At 50.7% G+C, this 19,405-nt stretch overlaps 2 protein-coding genes across 2 annotated transcripts in view; one reads left to right on the top strand and one right to left on the bottom strand.

The window, feature by feature from the left end:
• LOC125168466 (uncharacterized) overlaps positions 1–19,405 on the top strand; it is a 428,202-nt gene that overhangs the window by 19,930 nt on the left and 388,867 nt on the right. The window lies entirely within an intron of this gene.
• NKX2-5 (NK2 homeobox 5) lies at positions 8,683–11,947 on the bottom strand. The gene is made up of 2 exons (XM_047863647.1): positions 11,403–11,947; positions 8,683–9,769 (listed from the first exon to the last, which is right to left on the bottom strand). The coding sequence occupies exons 1-2, from the start codon at positions 11,731–11,733 to the stop codon at positions 9,129–9,131; spliced, it is 972 nt and encodes a 323-aa protein (XP_047719603.1). The 5' UTR covers positions 11,734–11,947; the 3' UTR covers positions 8,683–9,128.

The raw sequence follows: 19,405 nt of genomic DNA, 5'->3' as shown, positions 1-19,405 counted from the left end.
AGAGCATATATATGTATAGTTTAAAGAAGGATAAAATGAACTGAGTACTCATCACCCAGACCAGGAAATAGGCCATGGCCATACCCCACAAGTCCCCACTGAAAGCTCCCCCCAGTTGCATTTCTCTCTCTCTCTCCCCCTGAGGCAACCACTCTTTGAATTTTGAGTTCATCATTCACTTGCTTTTCTTTATAGTTTTGACATCTAGGTGTACATCCTAACTAATACGTCATTTTGTTTTGCCCATTTTCACCATTATGTAAATGGAATCTCATTGTCTGTATTCTTTGGTGTCTTGCTTCTTTTGCTCACCTTTGAGCACTGATTCATCTCTGAGATTGATTCATGTTGACAAGTGTGGCTGTGGTACCTACATTTTCACTGGTGTATAATATTCCACTGTGTGATTCTTCCATCCAACTGCTGATAGGCATTTGGGTTGTTTCTAGTCCATACTGTTACACACAAAGCTATTTTGAACTTAACCACATAATTACATATGTCTCTGGGTGCACATATATAAGAATACCCCTGGGATATGTGCCTAGAAATAGAATTGCTGGATCTAAGGGAGGCTCTTATTCAGCTTTACTAAGTTGTGCCAAACTGTCTTCTAAAGGCTTTCTACTTGGTAATGCCTCTTTCAGAGGAATAGTTCCCAATGATGCTTATTTTCCCAATTTCTGCTACTAATGGCTGATTTTTGCCAGTCTGGCGGGTGAATTATAGTACCTCATCATGACTTTTTGTTTTTCTAATTAATGAATAGATTAATTGTATTTATATATTTTGAGGACATTTGTACTTCCTTCTCCATGAAATTCCTGTTCATTTCACTTGTCCACTCTTCCCTTTTGGATAATTTGTCTTCATTTATTCATTCATCACATTTTATTAAGCATCTACAAGTGCCAAGTACTCTTCTATATGCTTGGGATACATCACTAAACAAAAAAGCACATTAAAAGGTGACAAGGGTTAAAGGAAAAAAAATAGGGACTGCCAGGAGGATGCATGTGCGGGAGGGGGGGATGTGTGTGCAATTTTAAATAGAGTAGTCAGGGTCAGCCTTATGATAAGGACATTGGAGTAAAAACTTAAAACAGATGAGGCATTAGCCAGACAAATATCTGAGAGAACGTCATTCCAGACAAAGAGAACAGCCAATGTAATGGCCCTGAGGCAGGGATATGTGCCATGTTTGTGTGGCAAACAGCAAGGAAGCCAAAGAGGGCTGGAGTGTGGTGTTGAGGAATTGTGTTAGGATTTCATTATATATTCTGCATACTAATGTTCTGTTGGCTATGTGCATTGCCAATATCTAACGGAGACAATCTTTTCCTTTAAGTTTATGTGTTTTGGTGTTATATTTAAGTAACCTTTTCCTACCAGAAGGTCATAAAATTTTTTCTTACGTTGCCTTCTAAGTGTTATACAAGTTTCATTAATCTTGATTTCGTTTTCATGAATGGTGTGAGGTAGGAGTCTAATTTCATTTGTTTTTTTGTCTCATGAAGCACTATTTTCTAGGAAAGTCCACCCTTTCCCCACCAATCTGCAAAAATAATTGTGTTATGGGGGCACCTGGGTGGCTCAGTCGGTTGAGTGTCTGACCCTTGATTTTGGCTCAGGTCATAATCTCACAGTTCATGAGTTCAAGCCCCGTGTTGAGCTCTGCACTGATAGCACGTGGATCTTGCTTGGGATTCTTCCTCTCTCTCTCTGCCCCTCCCCTGCTTGTAGTCTGTCTCTCAAAATAAATAAATAAAAACTTTTAAAAAAAAGTAACTGTGGGGGCGCCAGGATGGCTCAGTTGGTTAAGCCTCTGACTTTGGCTCAGGTCATGATCTCCTGGTTTGTGAGCCCGAGCCCCATGTCGGGCTCTGTGCTGACAGCTCGGAGCCTGGAGCCTGTTTTGGATTCTGTGTCTCTTTCTCTCTGCTCCTCCCACACTTGTGCTTTGTCTCTCAGAAATAAATAAATGTAAAAAAAAAAAATCCACATGATCCATTACTGTATTATGGATCATACATGTATAGATATGATTCTAGGTGCCCTGTTCTGTTCCATTGGTTCATTTTTCTGCCCTTGTGCCAAAACCACACCGGGTTAACTACCATGTTAACTGACGGGGAAAGAACCCCCCCCCCCTTGTTTTCCTTATTCCTTATTGAAGAGCATCTTGGCTTTTCTTTACAGTTCCATGTGAATTTTCTAATCAGCTTGTCAAGCTGCATTATACACATACGCACTACTACCATTTTGATTGGGATTACTTAGGGACCTTTTAAACCATCATTTCTTTATTGACATGTTCTAAACCTCAAATCTTTCCAAATGGCTCTTGGATCCTTATCTAGGTGGCTAGGAACTCTAGATCATGGAAGTAAGTCAAATAACCACCAGTGAGGACAAACATGATGATAACTGAGCGTCATATTTGTCTGGAGTTGGAGAAAAGGGGAAACTATTCTTTTTAAGTTTTTTTTTTTTTTTAATTTTTTAAAATATTTATTTATTTTTGAGAGACAGAGCACAAGTCGGGGGAAAGGCAGAGAGAGAGAGGGAGACACAGAATCTGAAGCAGGCGCCAGGCTCTGAGCTGTCGGCGCAGAGCCCGACATGGGGCTCAAACTCACGAACCATGAGATCATGACCTGAGCTGAGGTCAGACGCTTAACCTACTGAACCATCCAGGTGCCCCTATTCTTTTTAATTTGTAAGGAGAGAGCTAAACTAAGGTCATTAGCAGGATATATTTCCTATTGTTGAAATTGCATGGGGATTTATGGAGGGCTCCAAAAGAACAATAATGAATAATAACTGTTGCATTCATTGCAAATAAGAACTCCTTTCTATATAGCAGCTTAAAAAAAAAAACCTCTCCTAAAAAGTTGGGATAGAGGAAATCAGTTGGAGCCAATGCGAGTCAATGCTTCAATCGAGATTTCTGTAAACTGGAATCTGGGTGGGGTGAGGATAATTGGGGGGCGGGGTGTACTGGAAAGAAGAGGGTTTGGTGTTAGAACTCAACTTGACTACTTCCTAACTGTTGGAACAGGGCAACTGACAAAACCTTTTAAAGCCTCACTTTCTACATCGGTAAAATGGAGCCCATGATGACCAATTAATTGTGGGGCTTTGATGGCCTCACACAGAGGGCCAGTGGAAAGCCTAGCACACTATAAATCCCTCTTGAGGCTAGTTTCCCTCTACTCCCCTTCCTGTGGGACCCCACAGTGGAGCTTAGAGCCTGGAGGAAAGGATGGACTGTCTCTGAATAATCCCCCCAAATTTCTCTTCTCTCCTATGCAGTACTGGCAGGCCCTGGGTTGTATAGCCCACAGGGGTGGCTTTGTGGTCTGGGCCAAGACAAGTGTGTCCCAGAGTACCTCTCCCAACCTCAACCCCCTCGGTTCTACCTCTTTCTGCCCTCCTCCCTGCTCCCAGGATTCCCGACACTGCCTGGCTGCTGCACAACCACTGTATCACAGCAGACACACGGAGACCCTGGGATGGAAGAGCAGGACCTAGAGAGGGGAAATCTGACTCCAGTTTCTCCCAGGTCCTCCAGAACCAGACCCTGGAGGGTCTGGGGGCCTCTGTGAGCTGCAGTTCTGCAACTTGCCAGATGATGAGAATCACCTGGTTACAAATGCGGTTTTCCAGGCTCTGTCCCTGGGAGTCCAATTCAAGGGAGTCAGGGCAGGCAGGGGTTTGGGTTTGTTCCAGCCTCCAGCAGGTTGTGTCCTCTGGCAAGTCGGACAACTGCTGAGAATGGTTTAAAGAGCCAGGATTCTACAGGCGTCATCGTCTGATTCAAGCACGGGCTCCCCCCAGTCCACACTAGCAGAGTGGCCTTAGAGAGGCAGTGTCCTTAACTTCTTTGGGTTTCAGTTTCCTCCTTGGGAAATAACAGAATGAGATTTGCGGGGTTAGCACTTAGCCCTAGGCCTGGCACAAAGCAAGCACGAACAGATGTTAGGCAATAATATGTATTGTTATCCCATGCAGCTGTGGGTTGCAGCAGGGTAAGGAGCCTGTGGTGGCTCTGGGTGACCAGGCTGTGAGGGGTGCTCATTTTCCACCCTGTTCTGCAGTAAAGTCTCCTGAGATGCCGCTGAGTGGGGCGAGGGGTGATTGCCCCCCTGGAATCCCAGTTGCAATGCCTCCCCCACTAGGAGATCTTGGGCGGGTCACATCTCTCTGTGCTCTTTTCCTCTCCTGCCCCAAGTGAAGACTAATTGCACCCATTTCATAGGCATGTTATGCCTGGTACATAAAAGCCTTCAAAGAATCGTTAGCTAATATTATTACTGTACTCTTTAATCAGTTGACAAACATTTCTTGTTCCCCTCTCTTTTTGAAAAAAATGTTTATCTACTTTTGAGAGACAGCGTGCACGAGAGGGGGAGAGGCAGAGAGAGAGGCAGACAGGAGCCTAAGCAGCTCTGCACTGGCAGCAGAGAGCCTGATGCGGGGCTCAAATGAACTCCCAAACCGCGAGATCATGACCTGAGCCAAAGTCGGAGGTTTCACAGACTGAGCCGCCTAGGCGCCCCCTTGTTGCCCACTCTTTGAACTGGGGGTGGGAGGATGCTGTGCGCTCAGGTTTCAGAACCAGCCTCCCTAGGTTTTTGTTTTGTTTTGTTTTGTTTTGTTTTTTAACCAAGCTCTGGCACTGACCAGCTGTGTGACCTTGGGTGAGTTACTCCTCCTCTCTGAACCTAAGAATGATTTTTCATCTATTTCCTCAGCAGAAGAACTCAGACGTGTGAAAGAGGATTAGATGGGTCCATTTTGTAAAGAGCTCAGGACAGTGCCTGGCAGGTGGTATTGTGCCAACAGTGATAAATAAATGAAACCCAAGCCACGGGCCCCCTTTTCCAGGAGCCCAGCGTGAGGGGCAAGTAGGCAAGACCTGGGACTGCGCCTCCCGTACAGGGCCTTGAGCCTGAGTCCTGAGTTTGGAAGACGTCCCAGAGGAGGCAAGGGGCGGGGTAGGGTTCCTGGCTGTTGCCAGGGTCCGGGGTCTGCAGCGATCCCTGCGGGTTCTGTGCCTCCTTTTCAAGACAGGTATTGAGATACACAACATGGTGTTGATTTAAGAGGTGTCTGTACAAAATAAGAAAACAGGAGCTATTCTGATTTGGCAAAAGCTTTATCTGTTAGCTGGGAATAACGCAAGGAGGCCAGAGGACCTCCGGGCAGAGTGCGGCTTCACTGGGAAGGGCGGGGTAGTCTGGCCTCTTTCCGAGTGAGACCCCAGCCGCGCGTCTCCTCTGCCAGCCTGCGCCCGGGGCGGCGCCGCTCTGTGGTTACCACTCCATCCGAGCCCCGGAAGCCAGCTCTTTTCCTATATCACCTTGTAGCTCTCATTGTTTTGTTTGCTTTAACTTTTTAAAATATTTATTTATATTTGAAAGAGACAGCGTGAGCGGGGGAGGGGCAGAGAGCAAGGGAGACACAGAATCCGAAGCAGGTTCCACGCTCCGAGCTGTCAGCACACAGCGCGACGTGGGGCTCAAACCCGCGAACGGTGAGATCATGACCTGAGCCGAAGTACAACGTTTAACCGACTGAGCCACCCAGGTGCCCCCTCTCTCATTGTTTTTTTTTAACCGGGGCGTCCTTCTTTGATTTTTTAAAAAATTATTAAATATAATAATTTCCGGAATGCGGAACCTGCCTGCGCCACCCCAATCCTTGAGCACTGTGCCACCTCGGAGGTGGCCCGCACTTCTCATCTGTTTCTTAATTTTGTGTCCTGGTTCAATTTTCTCGCTGCGCGCGTCGTTTGTGTAATACTTGAAAAACAAAACAAGCGCTACGGATTTAATTTGGGAAGAGATCACTGTGTAAACGCGGGCGTTTAGGATACTTCTGACCCTGCGGGTCCCCGCCCCCTGGCTTCCGGATCCGACACCCTCGGCCGGCGCTTCCCTGAACTCCACGCACTACAGTTTACCGCATAACGAGCCTGAATATGAAGCCTGAGACTCTTCACCGTCCTGGTGAGAGAGTGGGGTCGGCTCTGTGACTTGGCCAGAAGCAGGGTCCCGCTGCACCTTTCTGGAAGAGAGCCACCTAACGTGGCAGGCTCGTGTTTCTTCACCATGGAACCCCCCGCTGCCACTCAGTACAAGCCTGATGGGTTTCCCAGCTCCACGCTGGGGAAATGTATGACCCTGACCATTACCGTAACCTCGGGCCCTCAGTTTCATCGTTTGCAAATTAAGATGGATTAGAGAACTCCTATAAAGCATTTATTTAGTCGGGAGTCCCGGCAATTGACAAGCCCAGTGCCAGCCAGGTATTGTTATCCGTTTGTGACAGATATTGCAGTCACTCAGCTGGTCCCTGGAGGGACAGGACAGAGAGTCATCATAGAAAAATCCTCACGAGGGGTGTCTAGCTGGCTCAGTCCGCAGAACATGGACTTTTGATCTACCGTGGTGAGTTCAAACCCCAGGTTGGGGTAGAGTTTACTTAAACTAATTAATTTTAAAAAAGAAAAATCCTCACTGTATAATGTTAACTGAAAGAAATATTCTCTCTAATGTTACCGTAGACCTGTGTAAGATGAAAAAGGCCAATGAATGTGTAGGACCCCAGGAGGTTGTGGGCAAATACGCTGATCTGATTAAGAGCTCAAACATGCGTGAATTCCAGATAGAAGAATTTTCGTGAGTGTGTGAGTTAGGCCGCCTGTGGGCCGGGTATGCATGGTAGGAGAGTGCCATCGGGCTTCAGAGCTGGTCTGGTGGCCTGGCGGAGCCTCAGTGTGCCCCTCTAGGAGATGGGACCAAGGCATGCATCACTGAGAGGGATAGGGAGCGCCCAACACGCTGGAGGTAAAGGCACAAAGCAGAGTCAGGCCCAGAGCAAGGAACGCTGGGACTGAACTGAACACATCCTCTTCCCCGTGGCGCTGGCCAGCCTGGCTTGGACCTTAGAGCAGGGGGAATAACTCCGGGGGCCCAAAGCCAAGCCCTGAGCTCAGCCGTTTCCCCTTCTTCACAAAGCCAAGTGCAGAACCCTGCGATGATGGATTGTGTGCTCCCCGTGGCATCCAGCTCAGCACCTCGCACGGCTCCCAGAAAGCAGTAGCTTTTGGAACCTCTTGGCATCTTCCCGTCTTTCACTGGCAGGGTGTGGCGGGTCTGAGGGCAACACTTACCCAAAGAGACGACAGGACAGGCATTGGCAGTGCTGCATGGGCCCCAGCACGTCAGCAGGAGGGCTCCTGGTTGGCTTGGCGGCGACTCTTCCCGGCACTAAGGCACATGAGTCGTGTTGGGTCCCTGAAGGCTGCAAGCAATATTTTGGCTGCGACCAGGAGTTCTACGCCAAATGCCTTAAGCCCCACGAGGCCAGCCCAGCGATTTCTGGGGGGAACTCTCAGAAAAACCTATATTCCACTAGAACTCGAAGCTTGGACTCCTCCCCGCCCCCCACCCTTTCATCCCCTTTAAGAAGCGCAGTTAGTTCCTCCAACCCTGGAGGCTGGAATCAGAAGAGACTCACTGGTAGGAGCTGGGCTCAGAGCAAGGTATTCTTGTCATCCACATTTTACAGACGAAGAAACCAAGGCGTGCAGCGAACAAGTCTCACAGTGAGCAGGTTTTTAGCTTAATTTCCCCGAGCCTGTTTCTCATCTGTAAAACCTGGACGGTAGCATTCACAGGTCACAACTATAGCAAAATTCGTTAAATGCGGAGAAGAGAGGACGGCAGTGGGGTTTGGGTGGGAGGTTCCCTGACACTGTGAATTCTTGTGGCACAGCCACAGCTGGAGTGAGCGAGGTGGACAGGACACCTCTCCCTGGAGCCTACCAGCTGGTGAGGCTGGGGCCACGGGTCACAGGCCCTCTTCCTGGCGGGGCTGGGGAGTTCAGGGAAGCTTGACAAGCGCTTTTCGATTCTAGATTTTCCCATCTAGAAACAGGACTGTAAAATGGACTAAGGTGTTCTTTCAAGCAGGATGAATTATGGTGTGCTCGAACTGCCTAGGACCCAGGTCCCTTTGCTCTCCATTTAATGCCCAGCCCCTCAGTTGTGCGGGACTGGTAGGGTTCAAGGAGGTAAGGTTGGGAGTTCTGGCAAGGGCCCTCTGTGAAGTGAGACCTGGAGTAGAACCTCTACCACAACTGGCTGTTTACTCACAGGCAAGTCATTAGACCTCTCAAGGAGCTGCCCAACTTTAAAATCGGACCTCCTTTTTGGGCATTATTGAAGATTACACCAGACGATGCCAGGAAGTATCTAACAAAGGACCCAGCATGAGTTGTTTATCATCATCATCATCATCATCATAATCATCATCATCATGTTTGCTCAGTGAATGCCTATACCTGCAACTCTAAACCAGACGGGACGCATGCTCTGCTTTCTAAAATTCAGTTTGGGGGGCGGGGCGGGTAGCTCAGTCGGTTGAGCCTCGGACTTTGCTCAGGTCATGATCTCACGATTGGAAGCCCACGGCCGCCGCCGACTCTCTGGAGTCAGCGCGGAGCCCCCTTCGGATCCTCTGCGCCCCTCCCCCCCCGCCCGCCCCGTCTCTCTCTGCCCCTCCTCTGCGGGCACGCGCGCCTTATCTCTCAAACATAAATAAATATTTTTAAAAATCCCTTCAAAAGTCAGTTTCTCGAGCACCGCAAGCCGAAAGAAGCACACATGCGGATCAGCGCACTCTCTTTAATGAGAAGGGAATTCTCATTTCTTACAACAACAGGTAAAAACATAAATACGGGTGGGTGGGCGGCGGCAAGGCAGCAAGGGCCCGGGCGCCGGGCCCAGGCTCGAAGAAAGGTGCACCCGGGCTCCCAGTCCCAACTGGCCCGTGTTCAGCCGGTTGGGGGTGCCCGTGGCCGTTTGGAGGGCACTCGGGACGACGGCTGAGGCACCAGGTTGCGGGATCGTTCGCCGCAAGCTCTGTAAACGCGGCCACAAACTCTCCCGAGCATGGGGACAAAGGGGCATAGGGCCGAAAAAGCTCCTAGGCCCCTGCGGGAGTGAACGTGAAATCCAAGGGACTCGGAGACACGTCAGGGGGTCCTCCCTCCCCCGAGAGTCCGTGTCCCTCTTTAGAGATGGGATCGGTCGGGGCGCCCCAGGTAGGGCCCTTCCCTACCAGGCTCGGATACCGTGCAGCGTGGACACTCCCGAGTTGCCCTGCGGAATCCCGGGGCTCTGCACCGCGTTCAAGTCCCCGACGCTGAAGTTCACGAAGTTGTTGTTGGTGGCGGCCGTGGCCGACTGCGCCGGGGGCGGCCCGGCCGGGTAAGCAGCGGCGCAGCTGTAGCCAGGGTTGCAGGCCGCGCTACCGTAACCCGGGTAGGCGGGGTAGGCGTTATAGCCGTAGGCGTTGAGGCCCACGCCGTAAGCCGGCGCGTAGGGCGCCGAGTCCCCTAGGCACGGCTTGCCATCGCGCACCAGCACGGGCACCGCGATCCTGCGGGCCGGCGGCGGCGGCGGCGGGGGCAGCCCCACCAGCTCCAGAGTCTGGTCCTGCCGCTGCCGCTTGCATTTGTAGCGCCGGTTCTGGAACCAGATCTTGACCTGCGTGGACGTGAGCTTCAGCACGCTGGCTAGCTGGTCGCGCTCAGGCGCGGACAGGTACCGCTGCTGCTTGAAGCGCCGCTCCAGCTCGTAGACCTGCGCCTGTGAGAAGAGCACGCGTGGCTTCCTCCGCCGCCGCGCCCTGGGTCGTTCGGCGCCGTCGGCCTCCGGCTTCTCCAGCTCCACCGCCTTCTGCAGCGAGCACAGCTCTGCGGGGAAACAAAGGGGCAGAAGGACGCCGGATCAGGTCGGAGCGGCCCGATCCGCGAAGCGCCTGCGAGGTAATTAGCCCTAGCGGGTGCCACCCCCGACCTGTCTGGAGCGCCCAGCTTGGCTGCGTCTCCTCTGCCGCGTGCACTGGGCGCCACCGACAGCTCGCTTTCCGACCCCCAGTTAGCATTTGTTGAACGCTTACTATATGCCAGGCATGGCTCCCGGCACTGGAGAGCAAAACACCAGAGGTCCTTGTCCTGCGGGGGGGGGGGGGGGGGGGGGGATTCACATTCTAGTGAGGGAGACGGACTGTGACTTAAGATTTCAGGCTGCAAAGAAAATAAAACCGGGTGATGCCCTGGGGCGAATTAGATTAAGGCTACTCTGGCTTGAGAATTTGAGTGAAGGGAACCAAGGCCTCACCCCAGGATCGGTCACACTGTCTCAAAATTACAGAACCCCGAAGAAACTGAAGGGGAAAAGGTGTTGGTTTGCTGGTCGAAGCCGCCACGGGGCTTGTCCGGCGCCCAAGAAACCGCGGGTGGTCAGGGAGCCTCGGAACCTGCCCGGCCCGCCTACTCGAGTTGGAGTCGAATTGGTAGCGGTCAATGGAATTGACCCGCCAGCGGCTGTCTCCGGGCCTTCCCTTTGCTCCTAGACAAACCTCTCTAGGCCAGAAAGATCCCTTCTCGGTTCATGGCGGCCCTTCGCCCGGCGCCCCCTGCCACCTCGGATTCGCCCTGACCCTGTGTTGGAACAAAGTCTCCCCAGCGTTTCCCTTTCTGCTCCAGGGCCAGCCTCTCCCCTCTCCCCGATCCTGGGATGGCATTCGGAGAGATGCGGGCACCTTCCTCAGTCATCTCCTCCATTGCCTCGCGACTTTACCGCGCGGCATTTCCTAACTTTTTCCAGGAGAGAACCCCTGGGCCCTGGTCGCCTGGGGAAGTTGTGCCAGAAAAATAAAGCTGCTAATCAGATTCTTGAGGGTCCGGCAGTATCTCATTTTAAACTCAAGGCCTTTGTTCCCAAAGATTCCACTGTCCTGGCACAAAGGAGGAAAAACCCCACAAACCCGGGTTACCGGTGGGCTATAGAAGGTCCTGGACCTTTCTCCAGTTGTGACCAGCAAAATTATGTCTGTTGTGCAGAATTTTAACTTGTGTTTAGGTGTTTTTGGCAGATTCTGAAAAGACCTTTAAAAATCCAGAAGAGATTTAAAAAACAACGCCAACAATCCTAACACAGAATATCTCTTTCTCTATTCTGTGTGCCACAAACCGATAGCTAACTTCGTTGAGTGAGGCTGCTGCCTCCTGGGGCTTTGTTAGGCCAAAAAAAAAAAAAAAATATATATATATATATATATATGTATATATATATATATATATATATATATTCTTTTGTCTCTTGTTTCTGATCATCTCAATCCAGCATTTCTTTTAAACCTCCGATTGGATGCGGGGCTCAGGGGCCCTGGCGACGACCTTGTCTCTCAGGATCAGAACCCCCTGCGTTCGGCCCTCCGCCCAAGCACTCGCGTCTCCTCCACCCAGGCCAGAGTTTCTAGGCGGCGGCTGGGGACACAAAAGCGACCCCAGGAGGGAGCAGGGGCTTGTGTTTCCTTCTCACCTTTCTTATCTGCTCGAGGATCCTTGGCAGGGTCGGGGTCGCCATAGGCACGCGGATAGAAGGCGGGGGCTCCCGGGAAGGCAGGCGCACACTTGGCGGGCGAGGGCGCGGGGCCCAGCTCGGCGCGCAGCTCCGGGAGGGCGGGCGCCGCGGCCTCCGGCCCCGCGTAGGCCTCGGGCTTGAAGGCGGCCAGCATGCAGGAGGCGGGCGCCAGGGTGGCCTCCAGGCGCGCGGAGAGCTCCCCGGCAGCCAGACTGCGCTGCTGCTGCTCCAGGTTCAGGATGTCTTTGACCGAGAACGGCGTGGGCGTGAGCGCAGGGCTGGGGAACATGGTGGCAGCGCGCGTCTCACAGCGCCAGGTGGGCGGCAGAGAGCAGCGCTGCCCACGGCCTTTGGCAGCCTCCCTTCATGGTGCCCGCCACCCGCCCGCGCACCCGCCTCCCTGCTCGGGTTGTGGCCAGGCGGCAGGTAGTGCGGAGCACAAGGGGCAGGAGAGGCGGGACCAGGCCAGAGGAGGGGGACTCAGGCTGCCATTGGGCCGGGGGCCCCGATGACAGGAGCGATGAGCAGTTTCGTGTCACCTAATATAGTCATAGGGCTAAAAAAAAAAAAAAAAAAAAAAATCCTGTTCAGCTTTTTAAAGGGGCCGCGAAGCATTTGGAAGGCTCTCCTATTGCTCCTGTAGCCTGAGATTTCTCCACGGTACTAGCCTGAAACCCCCACTGAGGCGCATATACAAGAAAGGACCTAATTCTTCTCTAGATATGGAGTCTGGGCCAGGTTGGGTGGATCTGGGGGTTGAAGAAATGTTCCTTGGCACCGAAAACGGAATGCAGGAGCGAAGGATTGGGTGGGGAGCTGGGGGGGAGGGGAAGTCATTTCCAGGAGTCTTAAAGACTTTTTTATGCAAGGGAAGACTTTGTATAAGAAGAGAAGCACCGGGGAGAAAGTTTGCTCTGGGGTAATGGCAGGAGGGGGAGATTCTGGGTAATTTGGGGGTTCTGTTTGGCTTGACTTACAGGGCCGGTCATGCCCCAGTAGTGCCCCGTACCCTAGGAACAGGGCAGGAACCCTAGGGCAGTTGTGGGGTTGTGGGTGGCCACCTTCTATGGTAGTAGTGTAGGTTATACACACACACAACTGCAGGGGGCGTCAGTCGCTATCAGCCTCCTCTCAGAGATGACCATCCCCTTAATAATGAAACAAAGCCAGAATCCCAGCAGTCAGCTCAGCTTCCCAGAAGAGAACTGTCTTCTAGGGCGACCTAGCTCCCCAACCACCTAGTTTCTCCTTTTCTGGAGCCCACTATTCCTGCCTCCTACTTTCCCCTGTCCTTCCAGCCTAGCAGCAAGGCCTCTAGGCCTCATCAGCCCCAGCACCTCAGGCTCCAGCCCAGGTTTAGTTCTCAGGCAGGCAGGCAGGGATCCCCGGAACCCATCGCGGAAGGGATTTCTCAGACATCTCTGTGCTGGCTTTGGCTCCCAGGAGGGCATCCCACGGCAGTGGCAGCGGGGCCAGGAGCATGGGGGAAGGGCTGGGCACACGGGGTGTTAATTTTTAGCCCCAGGGTCAGTTAAGAAGTGATCTCCATCTGACAAATCTACCAATGTTTCAGGAGTGCAAGCTACCTACCCGGCCAGACCCTGTGCTGGTCCACCTCATCCTAGTTTCTTGGGAGATCTGATGAAAGCTTGGGCTATCCCTCACCCCCAGAATACTGCAGAGAGGCGCTCTGTTTTGTGTACAGTTTCAAGATCCAGGCAGGCAGAATGGCCCCCAGGTTAAGGTCGCTGTCTTAACTTTATCTCCAGTTGGTGGTGCTTGTTAGGAGAACCGCATCGATTTTCACAAGGCATAACCCAGACTTATGCCAGGAAGGCGCGGGCGTGGTGCGGGGACTTGGTAAGAATGGAGACTTGGGAGGCTCAGCTTTTAGCAAAGTACGTGTTTGGGGACTGGGGTAGAAGTGCTTGGAGTAAAAGAGTGGCGCGCAGGGGCAAAGGCAAGCCAAGGACATGGCGTAGAGCCGAGACTCCTGAATTCACACTTGAAGCACCGAGGCAACGCACAAGTTTGGTAACAAGAGGGACAGGATGGTGTCTGTCCGGGACATGGACCTTTGGGTGCTCAAGCGGGGCGGTGAGCCGTATGGCAGCGCCTCAGGGAAGGGCGAGATCAGATTAAGCACAGGCCTATCATTGGTATCTTTACGGAGGCCCCGTCAAACCCGCACTCCCAGGACCTGTGGCCTTCGGGTTAGGGCGAAGGAGAGTGGACCCCCGCGAGGCTCTCCCGCGGTCTCGCAGCTCTCGGATCCGACTTCCAGGAGCCAGGTGCCAGTACCAGGCCCAGGCCTTCGTGGTGGAAATCTATCTTTGAATTTTCCAGCCAGGGTCGACGTGCATTTCTGGAATCTTTAGTTGGGTCTGCAGAGAGATACCTTTTTCAAATGTGTGGAGGGCGGGGGGAGGGCGGGGGGGGGGGGTGGGGGGAGGTGCTCTCAAGCCTCAGAAACCCTTGGCATTCACCCATCTCCCAAGGCCCCAACTCGGGTTCTTCCTTGAGGGACCTGCAGACCAGTGGCCTCTCTTCTGCCCTTCTGCGCAATGCTTTTGGTTATCGTCCTCAACTAACCTAGTTTGGGGGCCTACCTCGCCTTTGAAGATTTTGGCAGGGGGGGAGTGGGGAAGGATGCCTATCGCCTAGGCGGTGACGTCTGGCAAACGAGCCACATCCGATTCAATTAAATGTCTCATTCAAAAGAGCTCCAAGCGAGGGTCCTGGGAGCGCTGTTAAGTGAATAGGCTGGTCGGGCGGTTTGCGATGACAGTTTGAAAGATTAGTGTGAGCCAGCGCCTGAAATATTACCGTTTAATGGGGGACATTGAGGCTGCATCCGGGATCCCTGTTTTTAGTAGTTTTTTTTTTCCCCGTGTGTGTGTGTGTGTGTGTGTGTGTGTGCGCGCGCGTGTTTAAGAGATAGTTCTGCAGGAAGAAAAAAAAAAACACCTTGGCATTTCCTTTGCAAATCAAGGCGGTTAAGATTTATCACCTATTTTCGGGTATGGTTCCCAGGGCTGACAGATAGACCTGTGGGTCAGCTGTCATGAAAAGGGGAGGAAAGAAAACCTTCCCTATTTGGACGAAATCAGTGGCTTCTCCACTCCCTATACCCTCAGTGAATCCAATTGTAGTTTCCCTCGGCTCTAAAACAGACCTTAGCGTTACCAGAGAGAGGAAATCCAGCAAAGAAAAAAAAAAAAAGGGATAAATACCAGCAAAATGGAAACTGGGCGACCCATGCTGGTGTCCACAGAGAAATGTCCAAGAGCAATTGCTAACTTTTCTTTGCAGTCCTCACTTTCTGAGTGACTAAAACTTTTTGTTTTCTTTAAATAGAAGTTACAGTGGTTGGGGGTGGGGAGGTACGAAACTTGATTCTCCAGACTCACTAGGGACACGTCTTCCTTCCCAAGGGCGGCTGACCCAACCTGGCCGCCTCTCTAAGCCGCACTTTGGCCGAACTAGCAGGACAAACAAACAGCTTTCAGCCTAGAGAGAAGCAGAGAGAGAGAGAGGGAGAGAGAGAGAGAGAGAGAGAGAGAGAGAGAAAAGGAGGCAGAGAGGAGAGATCGAAAAATCTATCCATCTATTTCCTCGCCTTTTAAAGAGTTGGGGCTTTAAGATGAGCCAAATTCCAGATGACTTGAGCGCATTCTGCGCGCATAAAATATTATTAATTGAAAAAGCGATCGGCACGGCCCAAGCCGCCCCCCCTTTCCTGCAATCAGCAGGGCCGGCCGCAAAAGGTATATATGATTAATTGAAAGATAAGCTGGAACTATCACCGGGAATGTCATTAATGCGCCGGGGAGACGTCCATTGGAGACAGGCGGCGTTATCCGCGGCTTTATCTTCAACAACGCCTCGCTCTCCGCCCGCGCCGGGGAAACAGATGGGGGTTTCTGTCTGGGACGCTCGCCCCATGTTTATATTTTGGGAAGAATCGCAACTCGTGGGAGTCCCCGGCGGGCCCCCTGATAAATGAACATTAGCACTTTTTCGGACTACTGTATCAACAAAGGGGCTGCGGCGCGGCAATAATTGGCGAGAAAGCAAACAGAGGGCCGAGAGCGCGCCTCTGCTCTTCGTCCGGCTGATGGATGAGCAGCGGCGGCTGCGGCCCGGCTCCCGGCCCTCAACTCGGCTCCCCGCTCTGGCCGCGGGGCCCCTCCACTGCCCTGGCTTCCTTCCGGGCCCGGGGTTGGGGGTGGGGGACGACTCTGAGGGCTACCGCTCCGGTCCTTGGCTTCCGAAGCCTCCGGGAGGCCCTCCGCGCCACTGGATGCTTCCTGCAGGGGGGCGCGCCTCACGCTGGTGGCTCAGCCCGGATCAAATCCTGGTTTTGCTGCTGTTTCTAGAGCTCTCACTGAGTGAGGCACACGATCTCCAGCGCTGGGCAGAGGAGAAAGAGGCTCAGAGAGGTGCCCTGACTTGCTCAACGTCCCACAGATGGAACGTGACAGTGCTAGGATTCGGACGCAGGACTCACTACAGGATTTGTGCATATTTTCTTTTATTGCACGTGGCTGCCTCCTAGAGTCACATCAACTGGAGAGGAAGCAAGACGCTGTCCTCTCCACCCTCGTTCACACACACACACACACTCGGGCAGCTGGAGAAGGGGACCAGGCTGATGCAGGGTTGCCCGAAAACCTTCACCGACGAGAGGGAGGGGCTTCCCTCAATAAGATTGGCTGAGAGAGAGAAAGAGAGGGAGAAATTTAAGTCCCCCCCCTCCTCCTCCTCTTTGGTAACACCTTCATTGAGATCTAATAGATATTTAATCATATACCATACAATTCATCCCCTTAAAATACACAATTCAGTGATTTTTTAGTATAACCACAGAGCTGTGCAATCATCATGCAATTAATTTGGGGACATTTTCATCACTCCCAAAAGAGACCTGTAGGCTTTAGCCATCCGCCTCAACCCTCTCCCCCATCTCCTACCCCCTCAGCTCTGGACAACCACAAATCTGTCTACTTTCTGTCTCTAGAGGTTTGTCTATTCTGGACATATACAAATGGAATCATTTTAAACGTGGCCTTTTGTGACTGGCTTCTTTCACTTAGCATAATGTTTTCAAGGTTTACCCATGTTATAGCACGTAGCAGTATTTTGTTCTTTTTTATGGCAGAATAATATTCTATGGTATGGATATATACCCATTGTTTCTCTATGCAGCAGTTGGTGGACATTTGGGTTGTTTCCACCTTTTTGCTATTATGAATAGCATAACTCCCAGCTCACTTTACCCTAAAATCTAGAGCTTTAGAGGATGGAAGGCTCTTCTCTCCTCTCCCTTGATACTTAACCCTGTCCTTCCATGAAGACTGGCCTAGAAGGCCCTGTGCTCTGCTGATGTTGTCTTGAAATTCTTGATAAGTTTTGAACAAGAAGCACTACATTTTCATTTTGTACAGGGCCCTACAAATCATGTTGCTGGTCCTGTATCCGGGCAGTCTGAACAGAGCCCTGGAAATGCTATCTTCATGTTCCCCTATAATCTGTCTGGCTTTTGCCCTAGGATCAGCCTCTGCTAGCTAGCTAGGACAGGCAGGAAGTCCCCTGAAGTGCTTTAAGGGCTGTCTGTCCGAAATTGCTTAGCCATAGGAAGGGCCTGAGGCCCACAGAAGGGGGAAGCAGAGAACAGATCTACCTGGCTGGTGGATATTATGTACATCTATGTATGAGTGTTTGAGTGTATCTCTCTACAGGGGGGCGGAGGGAGGGCAGTGAGGGGAAAAGCTAAAAGAGAGGGCCAGAATATTCCCCCCCGCCCCAGCCTCCAAGTGACTCCCAGCCTAGTCACTATGGGATGCTGGACGTGATTTCTGCATCTTTTCACCCACATTGACTGGGTGCCCCCCCCCCCCCGTCCCCCCGCACCAGATGCTGGGATTGCACAGCCCAAGTCACACAGACTCTGAAGGATGCAGAGTTGTACCAGAAAGAGTACCGGACCATGAGCCAGTACTAGGTTCTGGTCTTGCCTCTCGCACTGATTGGCTGATCCTGAGCACATCTTTTTTCCCCTCGCTGGTCACCAGTTTCATGGTTTTCTTTTTGGTGTTATTAGTTGCACCTAAGGTCCCTCCTCAGCTGTGCTGTTCTGGGAAGCATCCCAGGTTGTTAACTGGACTCACCTGGGCCGTGGGTCTGGTGACAAGGCATGTTGGTGATTGTGAAACTGGTTAAGATGGGAAATAAGGTCCCTGCCAATTGTGATGTTACACTATTTGAGGGAGTGTAGTACACATTTAAAATAAAGTGAAGTGGTGTTAGAGAGAAATGGATTATTCTTACACCAAATACTTTCAATTCTGGAAAGATTAAATATTTAGACATAAGAATCGAAACATAAAAGTGCTATAGATGATTAAGATAATAATTTTGGAGTGTTTGTATATTTGGGAGGGTGGATGAGGAGAACTAAAGATCTAGAAACCATAAAAATAAACTATATAAACCTGATGGCATAAAAAGAAACTTGTGCACAGCAAAAACAAAAAGAAAACATGAATAGAATCAAAGAGAAAAAACATACAGGCTAAATACTAGAAATAATGACAACAAAAAACTAATTTCCACCATATGGAAAGAGTTCCTGTAAATCAATAAGAAAATGACTCAAGAAAACAATTGAAAAATTGGCCAAGAGTAGGAGAACGTTTCTGATAAAACGGAAGAAAGAGAGAAAGAAAGAAAGAAAGAAAGAAAGAAAGAAAGAAAGAAAAAGAAAGAAAGGCAAATTAAAACACAAAGAGGCAAATGTTTTCACGTGTCAGACTGGCAAAGATCAAAAAGTTTGATAATTACCCTTCTTAGTCTCTCTTTTGCATTGTTGATTAGAAATGTAAATTGATAAATCTCTTTGGAATAATTTGGTACTATCAAAATAAAAAAAGGCATAAGCCCTTTGGACTAGTATTCCCACATCTAGGACTCTATTTTACGGGTATATGCAAACAAGAAAAGTATTTTTTGTTGCAGTTTTAATCTTTTAAAGAATCAAAACATTAAACAAACCCAATATGTTGACCTTAGGGGAATAGTTAAAAACAAGTTATGTTCAGCAGTAGAACAGAATACTAGCAGCCATGAGAAATAGTTACGTTTATATGTATCTCTATGGATATATTTTGAGGTACATTAAAAATCAAACCTGGTGGCAGAATTTGTATTTTATAAATGGCCTTATGTACATATATGCAGTTATGTGGATTTTTTTGGAAGGATAAAGAAAATGGTAATGAAAGCTTCTGGGGAAGAGAACTGGGGGAGCGGGGTCAGGAAAAAAACGACATTTTCCGCAGTACATCTTTTAGGACAATTTCTTTCTTTTGTTTTTTGTTTTCTTGTTGTTCACCATAAGCATGTATTGCCTTAAAGAGATTTTTAAAACCACAATCAAGATAAGCCCCAAATGTAGTGAATAAAGGGGTAACCATCTAGGCTAGAATCTCCTGTGGCACATGTTGAAAAAAAGCACATCTCTGAGCCTTCCTCCTGAACTTTACTAATCAAAGGTGTGTACAGTTTGAGACAGGCAGCCCAAGTAGCAATCCAGTGAAATCTCCATGGAGGGACTGGAGCTCAGCCATCAGCAGTAAGAAATCTGAGTCCGGTGGTCCGCAGAGCCCCAGAGATGGGGGAGTGGGACGGACTTTGTCCCACACTATCCAGGGACAGAACCTCAATGGTCCTGACCGCCACCAGCAAATTTGCTCTCATGATGTGCCCCTAACCTGTCCCAGCAGCAGAGCCAAGTCTTGGGGTCACCGGGAATGCAGCCCCCTCACATTACTCAGTGCACTGGCTCGCTGGTTGAAGGTCCCGTGGCTTCACGGGGCAGCAAATGAAGTTGGCTGGTGGACTTGGTAACCCCACCCAGGCCCTGTCCCCAGGCCAGCTAGTTTTCCTGGCCCCTGGTCTCT

This window comes from Prionailurus viverrinus, chromosome A1, assembly GCF_022837055.1.
Source record: "Prionailurus viverrinus isolate Anna chromosome A1, UM_Priviv_1.0, whole genome shotgun sequence".
In the NCBI taxonomy this organism is placed as follows: domain Eukaryota; kingdom Metazoa; phylum Chordata; class Mammalia; order Carnivora; family Felidae; genus Prionailurus; species Prionailurus viverrinus.
This window is presented reverse-complemented; position numbering and strand designations above follow the sequence as displayed.

Excerpts from the sequence above, each read along its gene's own strand:
- NKX2-5 (XM_047863647.1), bottom strand. The coding sequence starts at position 11,733 with ATGTTCCCCAGCCCTGCGCTCACGCCCACGCCGTTCTCGGTCAAAGAC. Across the intron at positions 9,770-11,402 it reads TCCTCGAGCAGATAAGAAAG|AGCTGTGCTCGCTGCAGAAG; the intron begins GTGAGAAGGAAA and ends GTTTCCCCGCAG.